At 43.8% G+C, this 16,932-nt stretch overlaps 1 protein-coding gene across 5 annotated transcripts in view; it reads left to right on the top strand.

Annotated features, from left to right (window-relative positions):
- The window catches only part of NEK10 (NIMA related kinase 10), a 259,563-nt gene that overhangs the window by 101,746 nt on the left and 140,885 nt on the right, over positions 1-16,932 (top strand). For all 5 annotated transcript variants that reach the window (XR_006390017.1, XM_044293922.1, XM_044293920.1 and 2 more), the window contains exons 21-23: positions 2,707-2,828; positions 3,847-3,949; positions 11,358-11,433. Coding sequence is in view for 4 of the 5 variants with exons in the window: in XM_044293922.1 (XP_044149857.1) it covers positions 2,707-2,828; positions 3,847-3,949; positions 11,358-11,433 (301 nt within the window). In the remaining variant the exon portion in view is untranslated. The remainder of the gene's footprint in view (positions 1-2,706; positions 2,829-3,846; positions 3,950-11,357; positions 11,434-16,932) is intronic.

Here is a 16,932-nt window from a genome sequence, read left to right as displayed (position 1 = left end):
ACAATATCGAAATCTATCGATATGACATTGAGTTAATCTAATTGATTGTGAGTAAAAATAACCAATACATTCTTTTTTTCTAGCCAGGAGATTTTTTTATGACAGAACAGGTGCACCAATGTAGTTCAGTTTTTCAGGTCAGATTTTCTAACTGTCCAGATATTGCTAGGACAATTGTAGCTCACATTCCAGCCACCATCCCTTTCATCCTTTACTCAGGAGTTCCCCAGGAGCATACCCCTTCATGCAGTGGTATGTGCTTCTCTGATCTAAACCATGAAGCTAAAAACGGCATCGCCAAACCACTACAGTTGGTGGTAAAACCAGGGATGGACTGAAATCCATTGAGCCGACCAGAGGAAATAATGTTGAGGGCCCACCCTCTGTGTATACAGGACATGTATATGACCATTAAAAAAAAAATTGGGGATCATTGCACATGAACTTATCATGAATATGGTTTCATATGATATTTTGGTTATTGGTTCGAAGGTCAGCTCCAAATGAAATTGCCATTCAGGGTCCATCAGTCTTTACGGTCCATTATTGTGCCAGACCTTAGGCCCACCGGAGGATCCTCTTGTGCATTTGTGTGCCAGTCCTACTCTTGTAAAACCGCATGTGGCAGGACACAATGGAAAACTGTCAGGGTTTCCAAATCAGAGATTGGGTGCCACATGTAGCTGTTCAGACACTTTTTGTGCACCAGTGACACCAGAGATGTGATAGCTTTCTTTAAACATCAGGGTTGGACCCATATTCCTGAAAGTTAACACCAAGAACCATATCACTGGCCCTTGGCTTCAGCAGTGTTGAACTAGGCTCGGCACCCATGCAGCATTCTTGCCATATAGCATTCTGGTTGCTTGGTTCATTGCAGGTAAAAGTAGCTAGTTTTTATTTTATATTAAAGTTCATATTTCCTCATTTTAGGTCATATAAGTGTATCTCTTTTGCTATTTTAATATCTACTGACGATTTCCTAAGCTGTGATTGGGCTACAGCCACGATTTTGGTCTTGTTTTAAAGCTGCATATATGAAGAGTTAAAGGAGTCTATGACTTTCAGCGGGCTGTGATTTCAGCCAGCCTAGAGGAGTAGGGAGCAGTGGGGAGAGAAAAAGTCTCACCCTGTGTAACTGTACATGTCCCCAGAGAGAGCGTAACATGGACTCCAGTCGATGTTATCTATCCCCCTCTCACCAATGAGAGCATACTTGCCCTCTGATTGTCAAATATGGGTGTCTTTTTCCCCCCAGAAAAGGAGTGAGAAGACGACTGCTTGTTCATTCAATCATTCATCTGTGCCAAATTAGGCCATTCACTAGTGCCAGATATTTACCAGCATCCATATCTTGGTGTACCCCCCACACACACAAGCATTGATAAAGTTCCTACTTTATACTGTCCCTGTCCTGTCCATACCTGATCTTTACTGTAAAACATGCAAAGCGCTACTTTAGCGATACTCGTTACAATACTGCAGTAATAGCAACTATCACTACATAGGAATATTTAACAAAGGTTTCGGTCAGTCAGAAAAGACATTTTTGCTTACTGACTTTTTCCTGTTCCTGCTTGGTGCTGCGCAGTTCAGGAGTAGGATCATTTTTTTAATCTTCCCAACTCTGTTCCAAGCACAGTGCTGTACATCGTATAGTGGCAGTGCTTGGTATTGCAGCTCAGCCCCATTGGCTTTAATGGGGCTGAACTCAACTAGGCCATGTGACTAATGTCCAGTAATGTCACTGTCCTAGGAAGAGGCTGCGGCACTCAAGGACTCTTCTAACAGCTGATAGGTGGGGGTCCCGGGTGTTGCACCCCTGCAGATCTGATACTGATGACCTATCCTGAGGATGTCATAAATATATTTTCTTGGATAACCCCTTTAAGTGGGTAAACATATGGTTAAAGGGCATCTGTCAGCAGATTTGTACCTATGAAACTGGCTGCTGGGGATGTGGTAGCTGCAGAGAAAGCTGAGCCTCTAGAAGTAATGGCAGTGCCCACATTGCTCCTAGAGGCTCATTTGCATATTTAAAACTTTTTCTCAGCAATGCGAGTATATATGAACATGGGACCAACACAGATGCCTTCAGCTGCCAAGCACATATGTAACAGGTCAGCCAGTGTCATAGGTACAAATCTGCTGACAGATGCCCCTTAAAGGGGTCGTCCAGGTTCAGAGCTGAACCCGGACATATCTCCATTTTCACCCAGGCAGCCCCACTGACAAGAGCATCGGAGCAGTTCATGCTCGGATGCTCTCCTTTGCCCTGTGCTATATCGTCAGGGCAAAGGCATTGTCATGAGTTCTGGTGACGTACCGGGCTCTCCATGGGGCTGCCAGGAAGCCCGATGACATCTCCGGCACTGATGGGCGGGCTTTAGCGCTGCCCGAGCCAGTAAAAGGTTAGGGCAGCGCTAAAACACGCCCATATGAGCCGGTGACGTCACCGAACACACGGTGTGATCTAGCGCAGGGGGGCTGCCTGGGTGAAAATATGGGTATGTCCGGGTTAAGCTCTGAACCCGGACAACCCCTTTAAGGGAGCTTGGAGTGGAATAGGTCTTGTACAGTAAATAACACAGCCAATATCTGATCTACCCTTCTTGGAGAGGCTCTCACATAATCATGCTTGTGTACAATAAATAGTTACTGTAAAGTGGTTAACATCAGTTTTATATCTTCCCACATGTATTTCAGATGACAAACTCTACATTGTCATGGAGCTCATTGAAGGGGCACCACTGGGCGAACATTTAAAGTCTCTTAAGGAGAAAAAACATCAATTCACAGAAGAGCGGCTTTGGCATATTTTTATACAGGTGAACATGACACGTTATAATCTAAAGGATAAACTGCCCCTGTTTTGCATCCACAGTATGCAGCACTCCTTTATCAGACTGACGCAGACGTCTGGCACTACTACAGATACTACCAGTTACAGAACTGACCCATGGGGAGCTTTAGGACCAGTTTTGCCATCATAGACTCGAAGTCCAAACTTATTTAAACAAGCCCTTAAGTCACTGATTTGCAGAAAGCATATTTCAGTTTTATAGCAGTTTCACACCAGCGGTGTGAATTCTGGCAGAAAATAGCCTGCTGGAATTCACCGGATCCGGAACTGCTGGATGCGAATAGAATGTCCACTAGCCTCATTAAGTATAATGGAGTCTGGCGGACATTCTGTCTGACAAGTGGAGAAGTCACCAGACACAAACTGCTACATGCTGTGGTTTGTGTCTTGTGTCCGGCCCTTCCTCCGCTTGCCTGCCAAAACAGCCGCCGGATTGTAGCCAACGCTGGTGTGAAGGTTGCCTTATAAGTCAGTAGGTAAATTAGCAATTTTAAAAAAATCATTTTTTCCGACACCCTCACTGCTTTTCCAAAAAGTGGACAGGGCTTGGGCCGGAGGAGGTGGGCCACAGATAGGACCTCTGCGTTTGAATTAAAACTGGTGAGCACGATGCTGTGACTAATGTATGATGCTGCATGAGGCTTGTCGAGAATTAGATGTTGCCACCAGCAGAGCATGAGGATATCATAGACTGGCATAAAAAGCCAGGCTGTGCTTCAAGGGCAATCCGGGAAGATCTGTTTTGCGATTCGATTCTGTTCTATTGCTTCAATGTCCTTGTGAAACATGAAAAGTGACTAAAATGGTTGCATATGTACTCAATTTGACTCCGATATTTGGGCTACTAGTGGAATTCCTCTTATTGTCACTACTCGTCTCTTTCCAAGTCCATTACAAGTCTACAAATACTGTATGTGTTTTATAGTATGTACATGTGTGCACCACAATCTTTTACACGGAGTCACTCTCCATTTTCATTTCAGTTATGCTTAGCACTAAGATATTTACACAAAGATAAAAGGATTGTTCACCGAGATTTGTCACCAAACAACATCATGCTGGGAGAAAAAGATAAAGTAACAGTCAGTAAGTATTCAGCAAAATCGAGCTATTTTACATTTATTTTCTAACCTAGATGCAGAAAATCAATCATTTGCCTATAGCATCCTTAAATGACAATTACAATATTAGAACAGACTTAAAGGGGTACAAGTTAACGTAGGACTTTAACGTCTTGTCAAAGAAGAAATAACAAACGGGAATATACAAGAACTCTGAACTGAAAATAAAACGCTCATGAACTCAATGCACTGAAGTAACTAGACTTTTATAATCTTACATGTGCAATAAGAGGGAACCATTTGTGTCAAGTCCAGAAAGCTATTAATGTGGTTTGCATATCAGGACAACAGTAGGACTAATATCTCTAGCACACATTACCAGCCCATACCATCTCTAGTCCACATTACCAACCATGCTATATATGTGACAGACGCGAACCATACATGACATTGGTTCTTACACTATTGAATCTGTCACATATACAGTCCACAGTTAAAGGGGTTGTCCGGGTTCAGAGCTGAACCCGGACATACCCTTATTTTCACCCAGCCCCCCTGAGGCTAGCATTGGAGCATCTCATGCTCCGATGCGCTTTCTTGCCCTGCGCGATCTAGATCGCGCAAGGCACGGGCTCTTTTGTTTATCATAACACACTTTAATGAACATGATTATGACATTGTGATGGAGCACCCAATGTCTGGAATGATAATACCCATTTACAGATATGCTTTACATAAGCCACCATGGGCCATAGACACAATGGACAGGATCTGACTCCATTGACTTCTATGGGAGAGTTTTCTAGGCATGCTCTGCGGCCTGTGAAGAGGTCAGGAGAGAGTAGATACGCTGTGATATCACCTATTGTGAATTGTGGATCCAGTGTTATCTATACATATAGGTGACATCTTTCATTCTAACCCTGCCTGTAATGATAAGGAGATGACTGCAAAAAATTGATCTGCACAGAAAAACCAGTGACGCCTATTATTGGGATTAGAGGCCAGAGTAAAAACTACAGAATGTTCTAAAAACATCTAAAACTAAAGCTTCTACAACTCTTAGCTGTACACTTGAACTGTTGGAAAGGAACATGCTTTACATCACCTACAAAACTACGACATATCAATGGGGTCGCGATGTGATGAGCAACCAGCCGTGACTGCAACACATCAGTCGTAAATAATGCAACACTGGTTGATTTTTGGTCTTAAATCGCATCACTCCTAATGCAAGTCTTGTGTGACCTGCATCTTGGCTGTATTTTTACAGGCAAATCACAGTTCTTTTCACATCAACTTTTCTGCGACTTGCTGTTGTGTGTTGCCGCTAAGTCGCCTTAGCTCAAAACATCTGTTGCATAATCAGATTATTTAGGAACCACGGGGGACATTTATTAAGCACATAACTTTATACACCAGTCTTAATCTCTGGCCTGCCGGCATCAGATGCGCCACAGTTATTATACATCCGCTACCAGCTGGCATATAATTTACAACAGTTTTCTGGCATAAATTTGAATAAATCTGTCATAGCACATAGCCCCACGCTGGAGTGGCAGGAGCGGCGCAAACATTCCAGAAGTTACAGTGGGGTCTTGTGTGAAAATGTGCAACTTTTTGATGGCCCCATGTGCCTTATAAAATCTGTCAACGTTGTAACATGTATCCAAATCTATGCAATTTTCTAGACTTCATTAACTTGCAAGATGAAGTAACTAATCAATTTTGTTTCTATAATCCACAACTGTAATAGACAGATGTAGTCCTGCAGAAAATTGAATTACAATGCTTAAAAAAAATTGCAGTGCTGACACCAGTCTACTACCATCGACCGCATGGTAGGAAATACATCACTCACCAATACCCTTATTGATTGTTCCTAGGTATTCCTAGTTTTCAGAAGGAAACACCAGACATGTGCTTTTGAAATATCTTATTTTGACAGAAAATTGTGCTGTGTTCCAGTTCTTTGCAGCTCTATCATCCAATAATACAAACGCTCAGGGTATGAAATATGGTGTTTCAGCATTATGGCATGCCGTTTTTGCAAGCGGTGCATTATTATACAGGGTGATTCAAAAAGGATGACGCAAAATGAAATGCCTGTAGTTAAAGGGGTTCTGCAGTTTGTTTAAATTGATGATCTTTCCTCTGGATAGATCATCAGCATCTGATCGACGGGGGTCCGACACTCGAGACCCCCGCCGATCAGCTGTTTGAGAAGGCAGCAGCGCTCCAGGGGCTAAGCTCTATTCACTTGAATGGAGCTTAGCCGCGCCTAGGCCAGTGATACTAGTCGTGACGTCACTGGGCCTGCAATAAACAGTGAGAAGGCTGCAGCGCTCCTGGAGCACCGCTGCCTTCTCAAACAGCTGATCGGCGGGGGTCCCGGGTGTCGGACCCCCGCCGATCAGATGCTGATGATCTATCCAGAGGCATTGACTTGCAGGGCTGATTGGAAGAGAACAATTAGCTGACAGGCTGGTGTTCACCTCAGTGGGAAGGGGAATTGCCATAATGATAGTATCTGGGGCTCAGAAAACCCACGTGCCCTTATCAAACACGTGAGTACCGGTATGTTCTGGGCAATAAGCAGGTACAAAGTCTATGCTCCCTTCGTTTTTTCTGAGGATACTGTGATTGGCCACTCCTACCTGGAAATATTAAGGGAATGGTTTATGCCACAATTAGTGGAAGATCTGCCAAATATAATCAGCAGGATGCAGCTCCTCATTTCCAGTTGGGTGTTCACCAATACAGAATGAAACTGTACCGGAATGTTGGATCGGCAGTACCGGAATAAATGATTCCCTAAAGTTGTGTTGCCCTCAACGTTCATCAGCTCTAATATCCTGCAGCTTTCTGTGGGGCTTCATCAAGAACTCAGGGGCGTAACTCAGTGGCAGGACCATGCGACTGCTATGGGGCCCAGGGCAAGAGGGGGCCCAGTCTTAGTTGAGATTATCTTCTCTTCTACTGGAGGTGAAAATTTGGTCAGGACTCTATGTCTAAAGGAACACATTTTAGCAAATTAAGAAGTGGAAAAATGGCTCAAGGGTTATTGAAAAAGGTTTAAGCAGAAACCCTTCTGTCCTGTGTGGGGGGCCTGGTTTGATCCTTGCTATGGGGCCCTTACTTCTCTATGTACTCCACTGCAAGAACTCATTGTATCTGACCCCCCCCCCCCATTTCTCCCAGCCACAGGATCTGATCGCTGCACTGCCTTCAACGATCATCAGATCTAACATCCTCCTGACTTTCTATGGGGCTGGATCTGAACAACCTAAGGCAACGCATAACTGAAAAAGTGGAGTCCATATCTGAGGCTATGTTGGCATGCATCTGGACAGAACTGATCTACCATCTAGACATCTGCCATGTCTCTCTAGTGTGCAGATAAAACTTGGATAGTTTTTCTTTTACTGTTAAAAAAAAAATGTGTTGAATACTTTTTTAATCATCTCCTGATCTTGATAATAAATGGGACTTCCTCCCCATGTACAGGTACTGTGCTTGCACACTTACTGCCTATAGAAAGTAACTCACATCATATACTTGAATGCAATGGTACTTCTGTGTTGAAAATCATGAAGAAAAATGCCATTGCTAAGAACAGGTTTTAGTCTCTTAGCCTCTTTTGCAGGATCCTCACAATTTGGCTGTTTTGCTATGCCTTTTTCATCGTAAAATTCTTATGTCTAAAGTAATAGAGACCATTCCCTTATTGTGCCACTGCATGGCGCTCTTGTTCTACTTATACAAGACTGCAATTTTTTTTAAATCTGCTAATCGAGAAACCTCAGCGTATTTCAGTATTATAATTATTAATACACACAACTATCAATCTTGTAATTAATTAGTTTGATGTGTTCCTAGGTTAATTCTGTGCTCTGTTTTTATTTTTAGCTCTGATATTCTTATACTTGATAAAACGATTTAAGATTATGCACCTTTTAATTTTCACTATATCCTAAGCTAACAAGGAGGTGGTTCCTTCCAGGAAAGCACATATTTATAGTGCAGATCAAATGGAAATAAAAGCTGATTGGGAGTTAAAGGGCACCCCACAATGTAAGCTGGTGAATTTTCTTTGACTCGCCAATTCATGGAATTTACTTGGATCTGGATTCAATCTCAAATGTGGCAAATTGATTTGCCCAATACTTTCACAAGTAAATTGACAAACCCGGGTGGGAAGGAAAAGTTACCCTTCTCTAAAGCTGGCTATCATTCTGTTTCACTTGAAAGCTCCTATTTTCATATTTGCCATAGTCTAGAGATAGTTAGATGTCCACGCTATAAATGACCATTTGAAGAGAAACTTATCAAAAGCTGGTCAGATGTTTGGCCAGTTGAAAGTAGTTTGTATTTCTTGAATTACATATATTGTGTTGCTCATATCTCTTTACCTAAACAAAGCAGAATTTTGAGAATATCTTGGCATCAATTCATTTTGGTGTATTGCACGGCTTTAAACACGAGGCATAACTTACTTAAATATATGTATATCTTTTCAGATAGGTTGTCTCTTCATCAATAGATGTGGGGAATTGCAGGATGGTGGAGAATTGCAGTAATAGGATGACTGATCACATTGACTTTTGAATATTAGAGATTAAGCTGGGTGTTCCCTTTAGGGTCCCTGAGGGTGTCAAAATAAATTCTGAAAGATACCGTATATGGAGTTCCTAACTAAGCATTTTCTGGCATGGTATAAAAAGAAGAACTGTTCCTTCCAGAATAAATGCATTATATGTAAGACAATGCACCATCCCATGCTGCAAAAAAAAAACAAAAAAAAAACATTGACTCCTTTGGTTGCTAAGTTCATAAAATGAGATAAAAACATGTTTTGGCCACCATCATCTCCTGGCCTCAATGTTATTGAGAACATGTGGCTCATCCTTAATAGGAAGATCTATGAGAGTGGCCATCAGTATACCTCAAAACAACAAATCTGGTAGTCAATACTTGCCTCCTCTGTGAAATACAATTTGTTGTTGTTCAAGTCATCTCAAAGAAGGTCTATGCTCTATGCTGCCTGAAGGATAAGCCCAATTTATGAACGAGGTTGTGGTCTACATTTTTTTTTGCCCATGTAGGTTTTCTTTATTGGAATAAAAGATAAGACCAATGTTTGTGTGCTTGAGAGCACATCTGAGGTCCATAGAAACTGGGGAGGGTAGTCAATGTTTGATCTCATATATATGGGACTGCTGTAAAGGAAGGACCGGCACTCGCGCTTTTGATGCAGAATTTAATTTAAGTCTCCTATTCATTCATATTGACGCGGCGTTTCAGCACTCACATGTGCTTTCATCAGACTATATATGGGACTGTCATAATGGGGATGCACACGTATTTTACTGCGGCATGAGTTAAAATGGATACTGCATGGTGAAGCGCTGGGTCCATCAGACCACAATGACCATAATGAGTCCCTTTCTATAGCTACCATGTGGCATTAATTTATGAATAATATAACCTTAAGGAATTATTAAATTGTAATTATTATGTACCGGTAACTGTTTTGTAAGTGATTACTTTATATGATGTATGGGAGGACAAGTGTGGGTTGTTCCTTAAGGTGTGGAGCATCACTACGCATTCTAGGGCCATGAGGAAATGTAACTAAATGCAAAACAGCAGTCACTGTCTGAACTGTTATCCCAGATGTTTTATATGTTTTGTGCACAATAAAGGACAATTTCAGGTAAGTATCGTGGCTTCCTATTCAGTTGGCACTTTCCATGCACAAACTCTTACTTTAGAGTACCACCCTTATCATACAGGTGGGCTTTCCACTCCAGAATCTTTTGCACAACCAGCAGTACCATCACAATTCTGACTTTTGGGATGTTTTATTAGGAACCCAAGATTGGTAACCCTTTCCCAACATCTGCCTACATGTACGGTGTAGGGCAGTGCCCTGCACAGCAGACACCTGGTGACAGAATATGTGATCATAGACGGCTCTAATCACAGACATTTAACCCCTCAGATGTCATGGCCAATTTCAACCACGGCAGCTGGGCAGTCATTTACGAGATTACAGGAGCTGTTCCATTGCTATGGAAGCCTGGGGCCTTATTAAACCGCAGTCTATGGCACAAGCAGTCTTTATAAATGTAATATATAAAGGTTTTAATATATAAAGGCTTGACAAAGGCTCCATAGAGAGAGCTGAAACGTTGCTGTCCTCACATGGGGGAATAAACACTCTGTTTTTCACGGATATCTGTGTGCTGCCTTGGATTTTTTCTATACATATTCAAATTGGATCAAGTCCGTGGTCTGCTCTAAGGATTTGCACCGATTCAATGTGTGCTGCTCATCTATTTTTGTTTTATATATATATATATACACAAAAATAATAATACATTTAAATCAGCCTCCTTTCCTCATTTTGCAGGTAAAAATAAACAATAAAAAAGTTCAACATAATTGGCTTTGCTGTGTCCAGAAAATGCCCAGACTTAAATTTTAAAAGTATTTATCCCTTGTGGATGAACAGTGTAACAGAAAAGAAAATCAAAATGACCTCCCCCCAACATAATGACTATAAAGTGATCAAAATTGATAATACCCCATTATGGATGTCAGAATATGGCAATGCGAAAAAAGTATTAAAACATAAGAAACTATAAAAAAAATTGGTGTCACTGTAATCATACTGACCTGTTGAATGATGTTAACTTTATTTTTGCCTAATACGGAATACTATTAAAAAAAACCATAAAACTATAGTGAAATTGTGGTTTTCTTCCCAATTTCATCCTATATAGGTTTTAGTTCCCCCCCCCCCCCCCCCCCTCTACATCATATGCATTATGGTGCCATTAAAAAGTACAACTTGTCTGTCGGAAAACAGGTTGTAATATAGAATGTGAACATGGAAGGCAGGGAGTAAAAAAAACTATAAAACAAAACAAAAAGATAGAAAATGGTCGCATCAGAAAGGGTTGGAGTTTAGGCTGATTTAATTATGTTTTTTCTCACAAATTCATACTTTTTAATTACTAGTTTCTATTTCTATTTTGGAGTGATGTATTCCTTATTTCTTATCTCTTGGAGTATTATTTCTAGAAAATGTTTTAGCTAAGTTATATTTGCTGTATGCCGATTAAGTTAAAAACACCTAATTATAGCAAAGCATATATCACCTAACAAGCTGGTACAGAAAGCCACAGTTCCACAGTTCTGATTGGGATTTCTTGTTTCATATTAATGTGGGAAATGCTTATTAAAATGCATGGCAACTGGTGCATTAGTAGGTGTAAAAAATACACAGATGGCACTTTACTAAAACGTGCAAATGAAACAGACAAATCTCCAGTTACTGGAATGTAAATTGATTGTTATACTTAAAAATAGATGCTTAACTTTTTGGTGGATACATATTAATATTAATTACATTTGTCATTTTGTAGCTGACTTTGGCCTTGCCAAGCAGAAGCAAGAAAACAGCAAACTAACGTCTATTGTTGGAACTATTCTGTACTCCTGGTAAGGTCACTATTATCCATCAGTTTTAGTAATTACAGTAAAAATACAAGGTACAAATGCAATCATTTTACATGAATGTCAACTAAAATTTGATTTAAAGGGCTTCTGTCACCCCCCAAAAGTATTTTTTTTTTAGGCTAATTAAAATCCTTAGACTGCGATTTTTCAATATATAGTGCTCTTACCCTTTTCTGTTGGCTAGTTTATTTAAAAACAGCACTTTTATAATATGTAAATTACCTCTCTACCAGCAAGTAGGGCGTCTACTTGCTGGTAGCCGCCGCATCCTCCTTTAAAAAAAACGCCCCCTCCTCCTGCTGCTCTCCTCCTCCGGCTGGCCCTGTCTGCAATTCAAATCTCGCGCCTGCACCTCATCCGGCGGAGGCGCTCTGAGAGAAGGACGCTCGCTTCCTCAGCACTTCCTCAGTGCGCCTGCGCCGATGACGTCACCCGAAAGAGAAGAAGGGTAAGAGCCCTATATATTGAAAAATCGCAGTGTAAGGATTTTAATTAGCCTAAAAAAAAATATTACTTTTGGGGGGTGACAGAAGCCCTTTAACTGACACATTGGTGGTAATACTATATGTAGATTAGTGTTAGAGACACACAATACTCTGGGAAGAAAGGGATGGAAATGAGCTCTTAACAAGCTCTGCATCTAATGCCATCAGATGTAAGGAAGCTATCCTATAAGTCAATGTTTGACCCTTTAAATGCCTTGAGACATAACTCGGATATTGAATAAGCCAGCACCTCATCTGCATACAGCTGTTTTGGGGTGATTGCCCCTCATCAGTGCAGAGCAGAGAGTACTGGCTCAAATGGGCGAGAGGGCTAGTTACTGGCTTATTTTATATCTTATAGTCATGTCTCGAGGCCTATTTAAAGGGTCAAACATTGACTTACAGGATAGCTGCCTTACATCTGGTGGCATTAGAGGCAGAGCTTGTTTGTATCCCTTTCTTCCCAGAATTACAGAGGAGCATGTATAACCTATAAGTTTACTCACACTGATAAAGGCGCTCTCTCCCAGGGAGAGATAGTAGCCCCCAAATCCTGACCTAGGCCTCTCACCCAGTTAAGCCACGGACGAACATTGACTTATAGGATAGCTACCTTACATCTGGTGGCATTAGAGACAGAGCTTGTTAAGAGCTCATTTGCAACCCTTTCCAGAGGAGCATGTATGGCCTATAAGTCTCCTCACGCAGATTAAGGTGCTTTCTGCCCAAGGAGAGACAGTACCCCCCCAAAACATGATACTCTGTTTTGCTATTCTGTCCAGTTTAGAAGATTTTCAGTCAGGGTTCAATTATGAAGAACATCAGAAATTACTGGGGAGCTCCGACTCTCACCTCACACATCAGCTTGAACCAGAGGTTTGGACCTCCCAACTTAAACCTGCACATCTCACATCAGCTTAAAGGTCTTGTCAACAAGTTACAACATCTCACTCTCACATTTAGAGGACAGTTCATTATGACCAACAGCATATTTTATGAAAATGTATGATATCAGATTACTGGAAAGGATAAGAATGCTCCCCATAAAAGCATTCAGCAGATATTAAAGTTAGACTAAGGTCTGGGCTAAACTAGGACTATTTGCAGTGCTGCTGACTGATTTTAACTGTTGAGTGACAGCTGTAGTCTATAAGATTTTAGACGCCGCAGTTTACTTGGCCTCTTTGGGCTGCAGCTTCATAGTTAAATCAAGTAAGGCTACAAAAAGTATGATTTACTCCTAAAATATACATTTTTATGAAAAATATTGCTTCACCTCATAGTTTATTATTCCAGCTTTATTAGTTTTTTAAAGACATTTTCCTATGATATATGCTATTGGAACCAGTGATGATCGAGCGTGCTCGGCCGAACACCAGTTCTGCTCGAGTATCGCGGTGTTCCGCCGAATACCGCATGTGCTCAAGCACCATGCTCGAGTCTCCTCCCTGCACGTTTGTTGGCTGCTACGTAGCCAATATACGTGCAGGAAAGTACTGCCACTCACTGTAATGCCGTAGCCATGTTGTTTACTGGCATTACATTGATTGGGTGCCTGGAACGCGTCATCGGGTGCTATAAATCACCCGATGACACGTGGTTCGGCCAGTCTTAGTCAGGGAGAGCTGTGCTGTAGAAGGGACAGATAGTGTAGAGAATAGAATTTTATTTTTTGGTTAGGCAGGGTTGGTGTTAGAGACCCAAAAGTCCTTTTATGGACTATTGTTGTATCTGGCAGCAATATATATTTTTAGCGAAACCTGCATTATGCCGGAAGAATCCTGATCAGTTTTATCCTAATGCATTCTGAATGGAGTGAAATCCGTTCAGGATGCATCAGGATGTCTTCAGTTCCGGAACGGAACGTTTTTTGGCCGGAGAAAATACCGCAGCATGCTGCGCTTTTTGCTTCGGCCAAAAATCCTGAAGACTTGCCGCAAGGCCGGATCCGGAATTAATGCCAATTGAAAGGCATTGATCCGGATCCGGCCTTAAGCTAAACGTCGTTTCGGCGCATTGCCGGATCCGACGTTTAGCTTTTTCTGAATGGTTATGTCATGGAACCATGAACCAGACGTACAACAAGAGATAAGTGGAAATAAGAAGGCTTTATTGAAAATAAAGCTGTAAGGCAAAGTCCAAACGGATGGCTAAACCGAAGCAGGGTCTTGCGAAGCCAGAGGTCAGGAACCAGAAGGGTAGTCAGACGAAGCCAGGATCAGGAACCAACGGGGTAGTCAGACGAAGCCAGGATCAGGAACCAGCAGGGTAGTCAGACGAAGCCAGGATCAGGAACCAGAAGCAGCAGCAGTCTTAGAAGCATGTGAACACAGGAGGACCAAGCAAGGAACTGAAGCCACAGACCTCCTATATATATGAGCTAGGCATCCAGCTCCTCCCAGTGGGAAGGAGAAGCCGCAGGGTGGGAGGCTACAAGAAACCCAGAAACCAAGATGGCCGCCAGCACATGTCAAACGAAGGAGAACAGCAAGAAGGTAAGACCATGACAGTACCTCCCCCTCAAGGGCCCCTCCTCCGCGGAGTAAAGAACGGTTTCTGAGCTAAGCGTGCGTGGAAGGCTCGGAGCAAGGCAGGAGCATGGACATCTGCGGAGGGAACCCAGGAACGCTCCTCTGGACCATAACCACGCCAATGGACCAAAAACTGCACCCGACCGCGGACCAGGCGTGAGTCCAGGATATTGCTCACCTCATACTCCTCACGATTGCCCACTTGGACCGGACGAGGCCGAGGAACCGAGGAAGTGAAACGATTACACACCAGTGGCTTCAACAGGGAGACATGAAACACGTTGGAGATCCGCATGCCAGGAGGAAGCGCAAGGGCATAGGCTACCGGGTTTACCCTGCGAAGCACTCGGAAGGGACCAACAAAGCGAGGCGCCAGCTTGGGAGTGGGCACTCGAAGGTTGAGGTTGCGGGTGGACAACCATACGCGGTCTCCGACCTGGTAGGAAGGAGCGGGCGCTCGTCTGCGATCAGCCTGGAGTCTCTGGCGCTGCGCAGAGACCTCAAGGGACCTCTGGATCTGTACCCAAGAAGCACGTAGGACGGAAAGGTGATCCTCCACAGCCGGAATATCCTGGGGAGAGAATACCTCCGGTAACACGGCAGGTTGGAACCCATAATTGGCCATGAAGGGAGACGTCCCAGAGGAAGAGTTCACCGCCGTGTTCCTGGCAAACTCAGCCCAAGGCAGGAGGTCAACCCAATTGTCTTGGTGATCGGAGACATAGCAACGAAGGAATTGCTCCAAGGCCTGATTGGATCGTTCTGCGGCCCCATTGGACTGAGGGTGGTAGGCTGAGGAGAAAGAGAGATGAATCCCCAACTGGGAGCAAAAGGCGCGCCAGAACCTGGACACAAACTGACTCCCCCGATCCGACACAATCTCCTTGGGCAAACCGTGCAACCGGAAGACCTCCCTGGCAAAAATCGAGGCCAACTCTTGTGCAGAGGGTAACTTCTTGAGAGGAACACAGTGGCACATTTTGGAAAACCGATCCACAATCATGAGAATGACCGTATGGCCTCGGGATGCAGGGAGGTCCACAATGAAATCCATCCCCAGGTGTGACCATGGACGCTCCCCGGTGGCTATGGGTTGCAAAAGGCCCAACGGAAGGTGCCGAGGGGACTTACTCTGGGCACAAACGGAGCATGCCGCTACGTATGCGGCGATGTCGGAACGTAGAGAAGGCCACCAGAACAGACGTGAAACAGCCCAGGACAGCTGATTCTTTCCAGGATGCCCCGCGGCCTTGGAGTTATGATAGGTTCGCAACAACCGAGTGCGCAACTCCTCAGGCACAAAACATCTGCTGTTGGGTCTCCCAGAGGGAGCACCAGATTGAGCCGCCAAAATCTGCTCACCCAGGGGAGAGGTCAGGCTGGTGCGAATGGCGGCCAGGATCTGATTCGGAGGTATGACCGAAGTCGGAATCGACTCCTCCCCGGACAGCTCGGAGTACTGCCGTGATAAGGCATCCGCTCTGATGTTCTTGGAACCGGGTAGGTAGGAGACCACGTAATTAAAACGTGACAAGAACAGAGCCCATCTGGCCTGACGTGGTGTCAATCTCTTGGCCTCAGAGAGGTAGGTCAGATTCTTGTGGTCCGTCAGGATGAGAACCGGAACCACCGAGCCCTCGAGCAAGTGCCTCCATTCTTTAAGGGCCTGCACGATGGCCAATAGCTCCCTGTCACCAATCTGATAGTTGCTCTCCGCGGAAGACAGTTTCCGGGAGTAAAACCCACAAGGAAGCAGAGGACCCTCTGGTGTTCTACGCTGAGACAGAAGGGCGCCTACTCCCGTCTCAGACGCGTCCACCTCGAGGACAAAAGGCAACCCAGGGTTGGGATGCGACAGAATCGGAGCCGACACAAAGGCGGACTTTAGAGCCTCAAAAGCTCGGATGGCCTCGAGCGGCCAGACCTGGGGATTACTGCCCTTCCTGGTCAGATCCGTGAGAGGCTTGGCTAGCATGGAAAAGTCCCTGTTGAACTTCCGATAATAATTGGCGAAGCCCAAAAAGCACTGCAGGGCACGAAGACCACTGGGCTGGGGCCACTGTAAGACAGCCGAAACCTTCTCAGGATCCATGGAGAACCCCTCAGCGGAAATGATGTAACCTAAGAAGGTTACCTGGGATCGGTGAAATTCGCATTTCTCAAGCTTACCGAACAGCTTGTTCTCTCGTAACCGTTGCAACACTCGTCTGACATCCAGAATGTGGGCCTCCATGGATTCAGAATATACCAAGATGTCATCCAAATAGACCACCACACACTGCTGCAACAGGTCACGGAAAACATCGTTGATGAATTCCTGGAAGACTGCGGGCGCATTGCACAACCCAAAGGGCATAACCAAGGATTCATAATGACCGGTCCTGGTGTTAAACGCGGTCTTCCACTCATCGCCCGCCTTGATCCTTACCAGGTTATATGCCGCCCTCAGGTCGAGTTTGGTAAAG

The sequence above is a fragment of the Bufo gargarizans genome, chromosome 5 (genome assembly GCF_014858855.1).
Source record: "Bufo gargarizans isolate SCDJY-AF-19 chromosome 5, ASM1485885v1, whole genome shotgun sequence".
Taxonomy (NCBI): domain Eukaryota; kingdom Metazoa; phylum Chordata; class Amphibia; order Anura; family Bufonidae; genus Bufo; species Bufo gargarizans.
The sequence above is the reverse complement of the archived record's forward strand: the minus strand, read 5'-3'. Positions and strand labels throughout refer to the sequence as shown.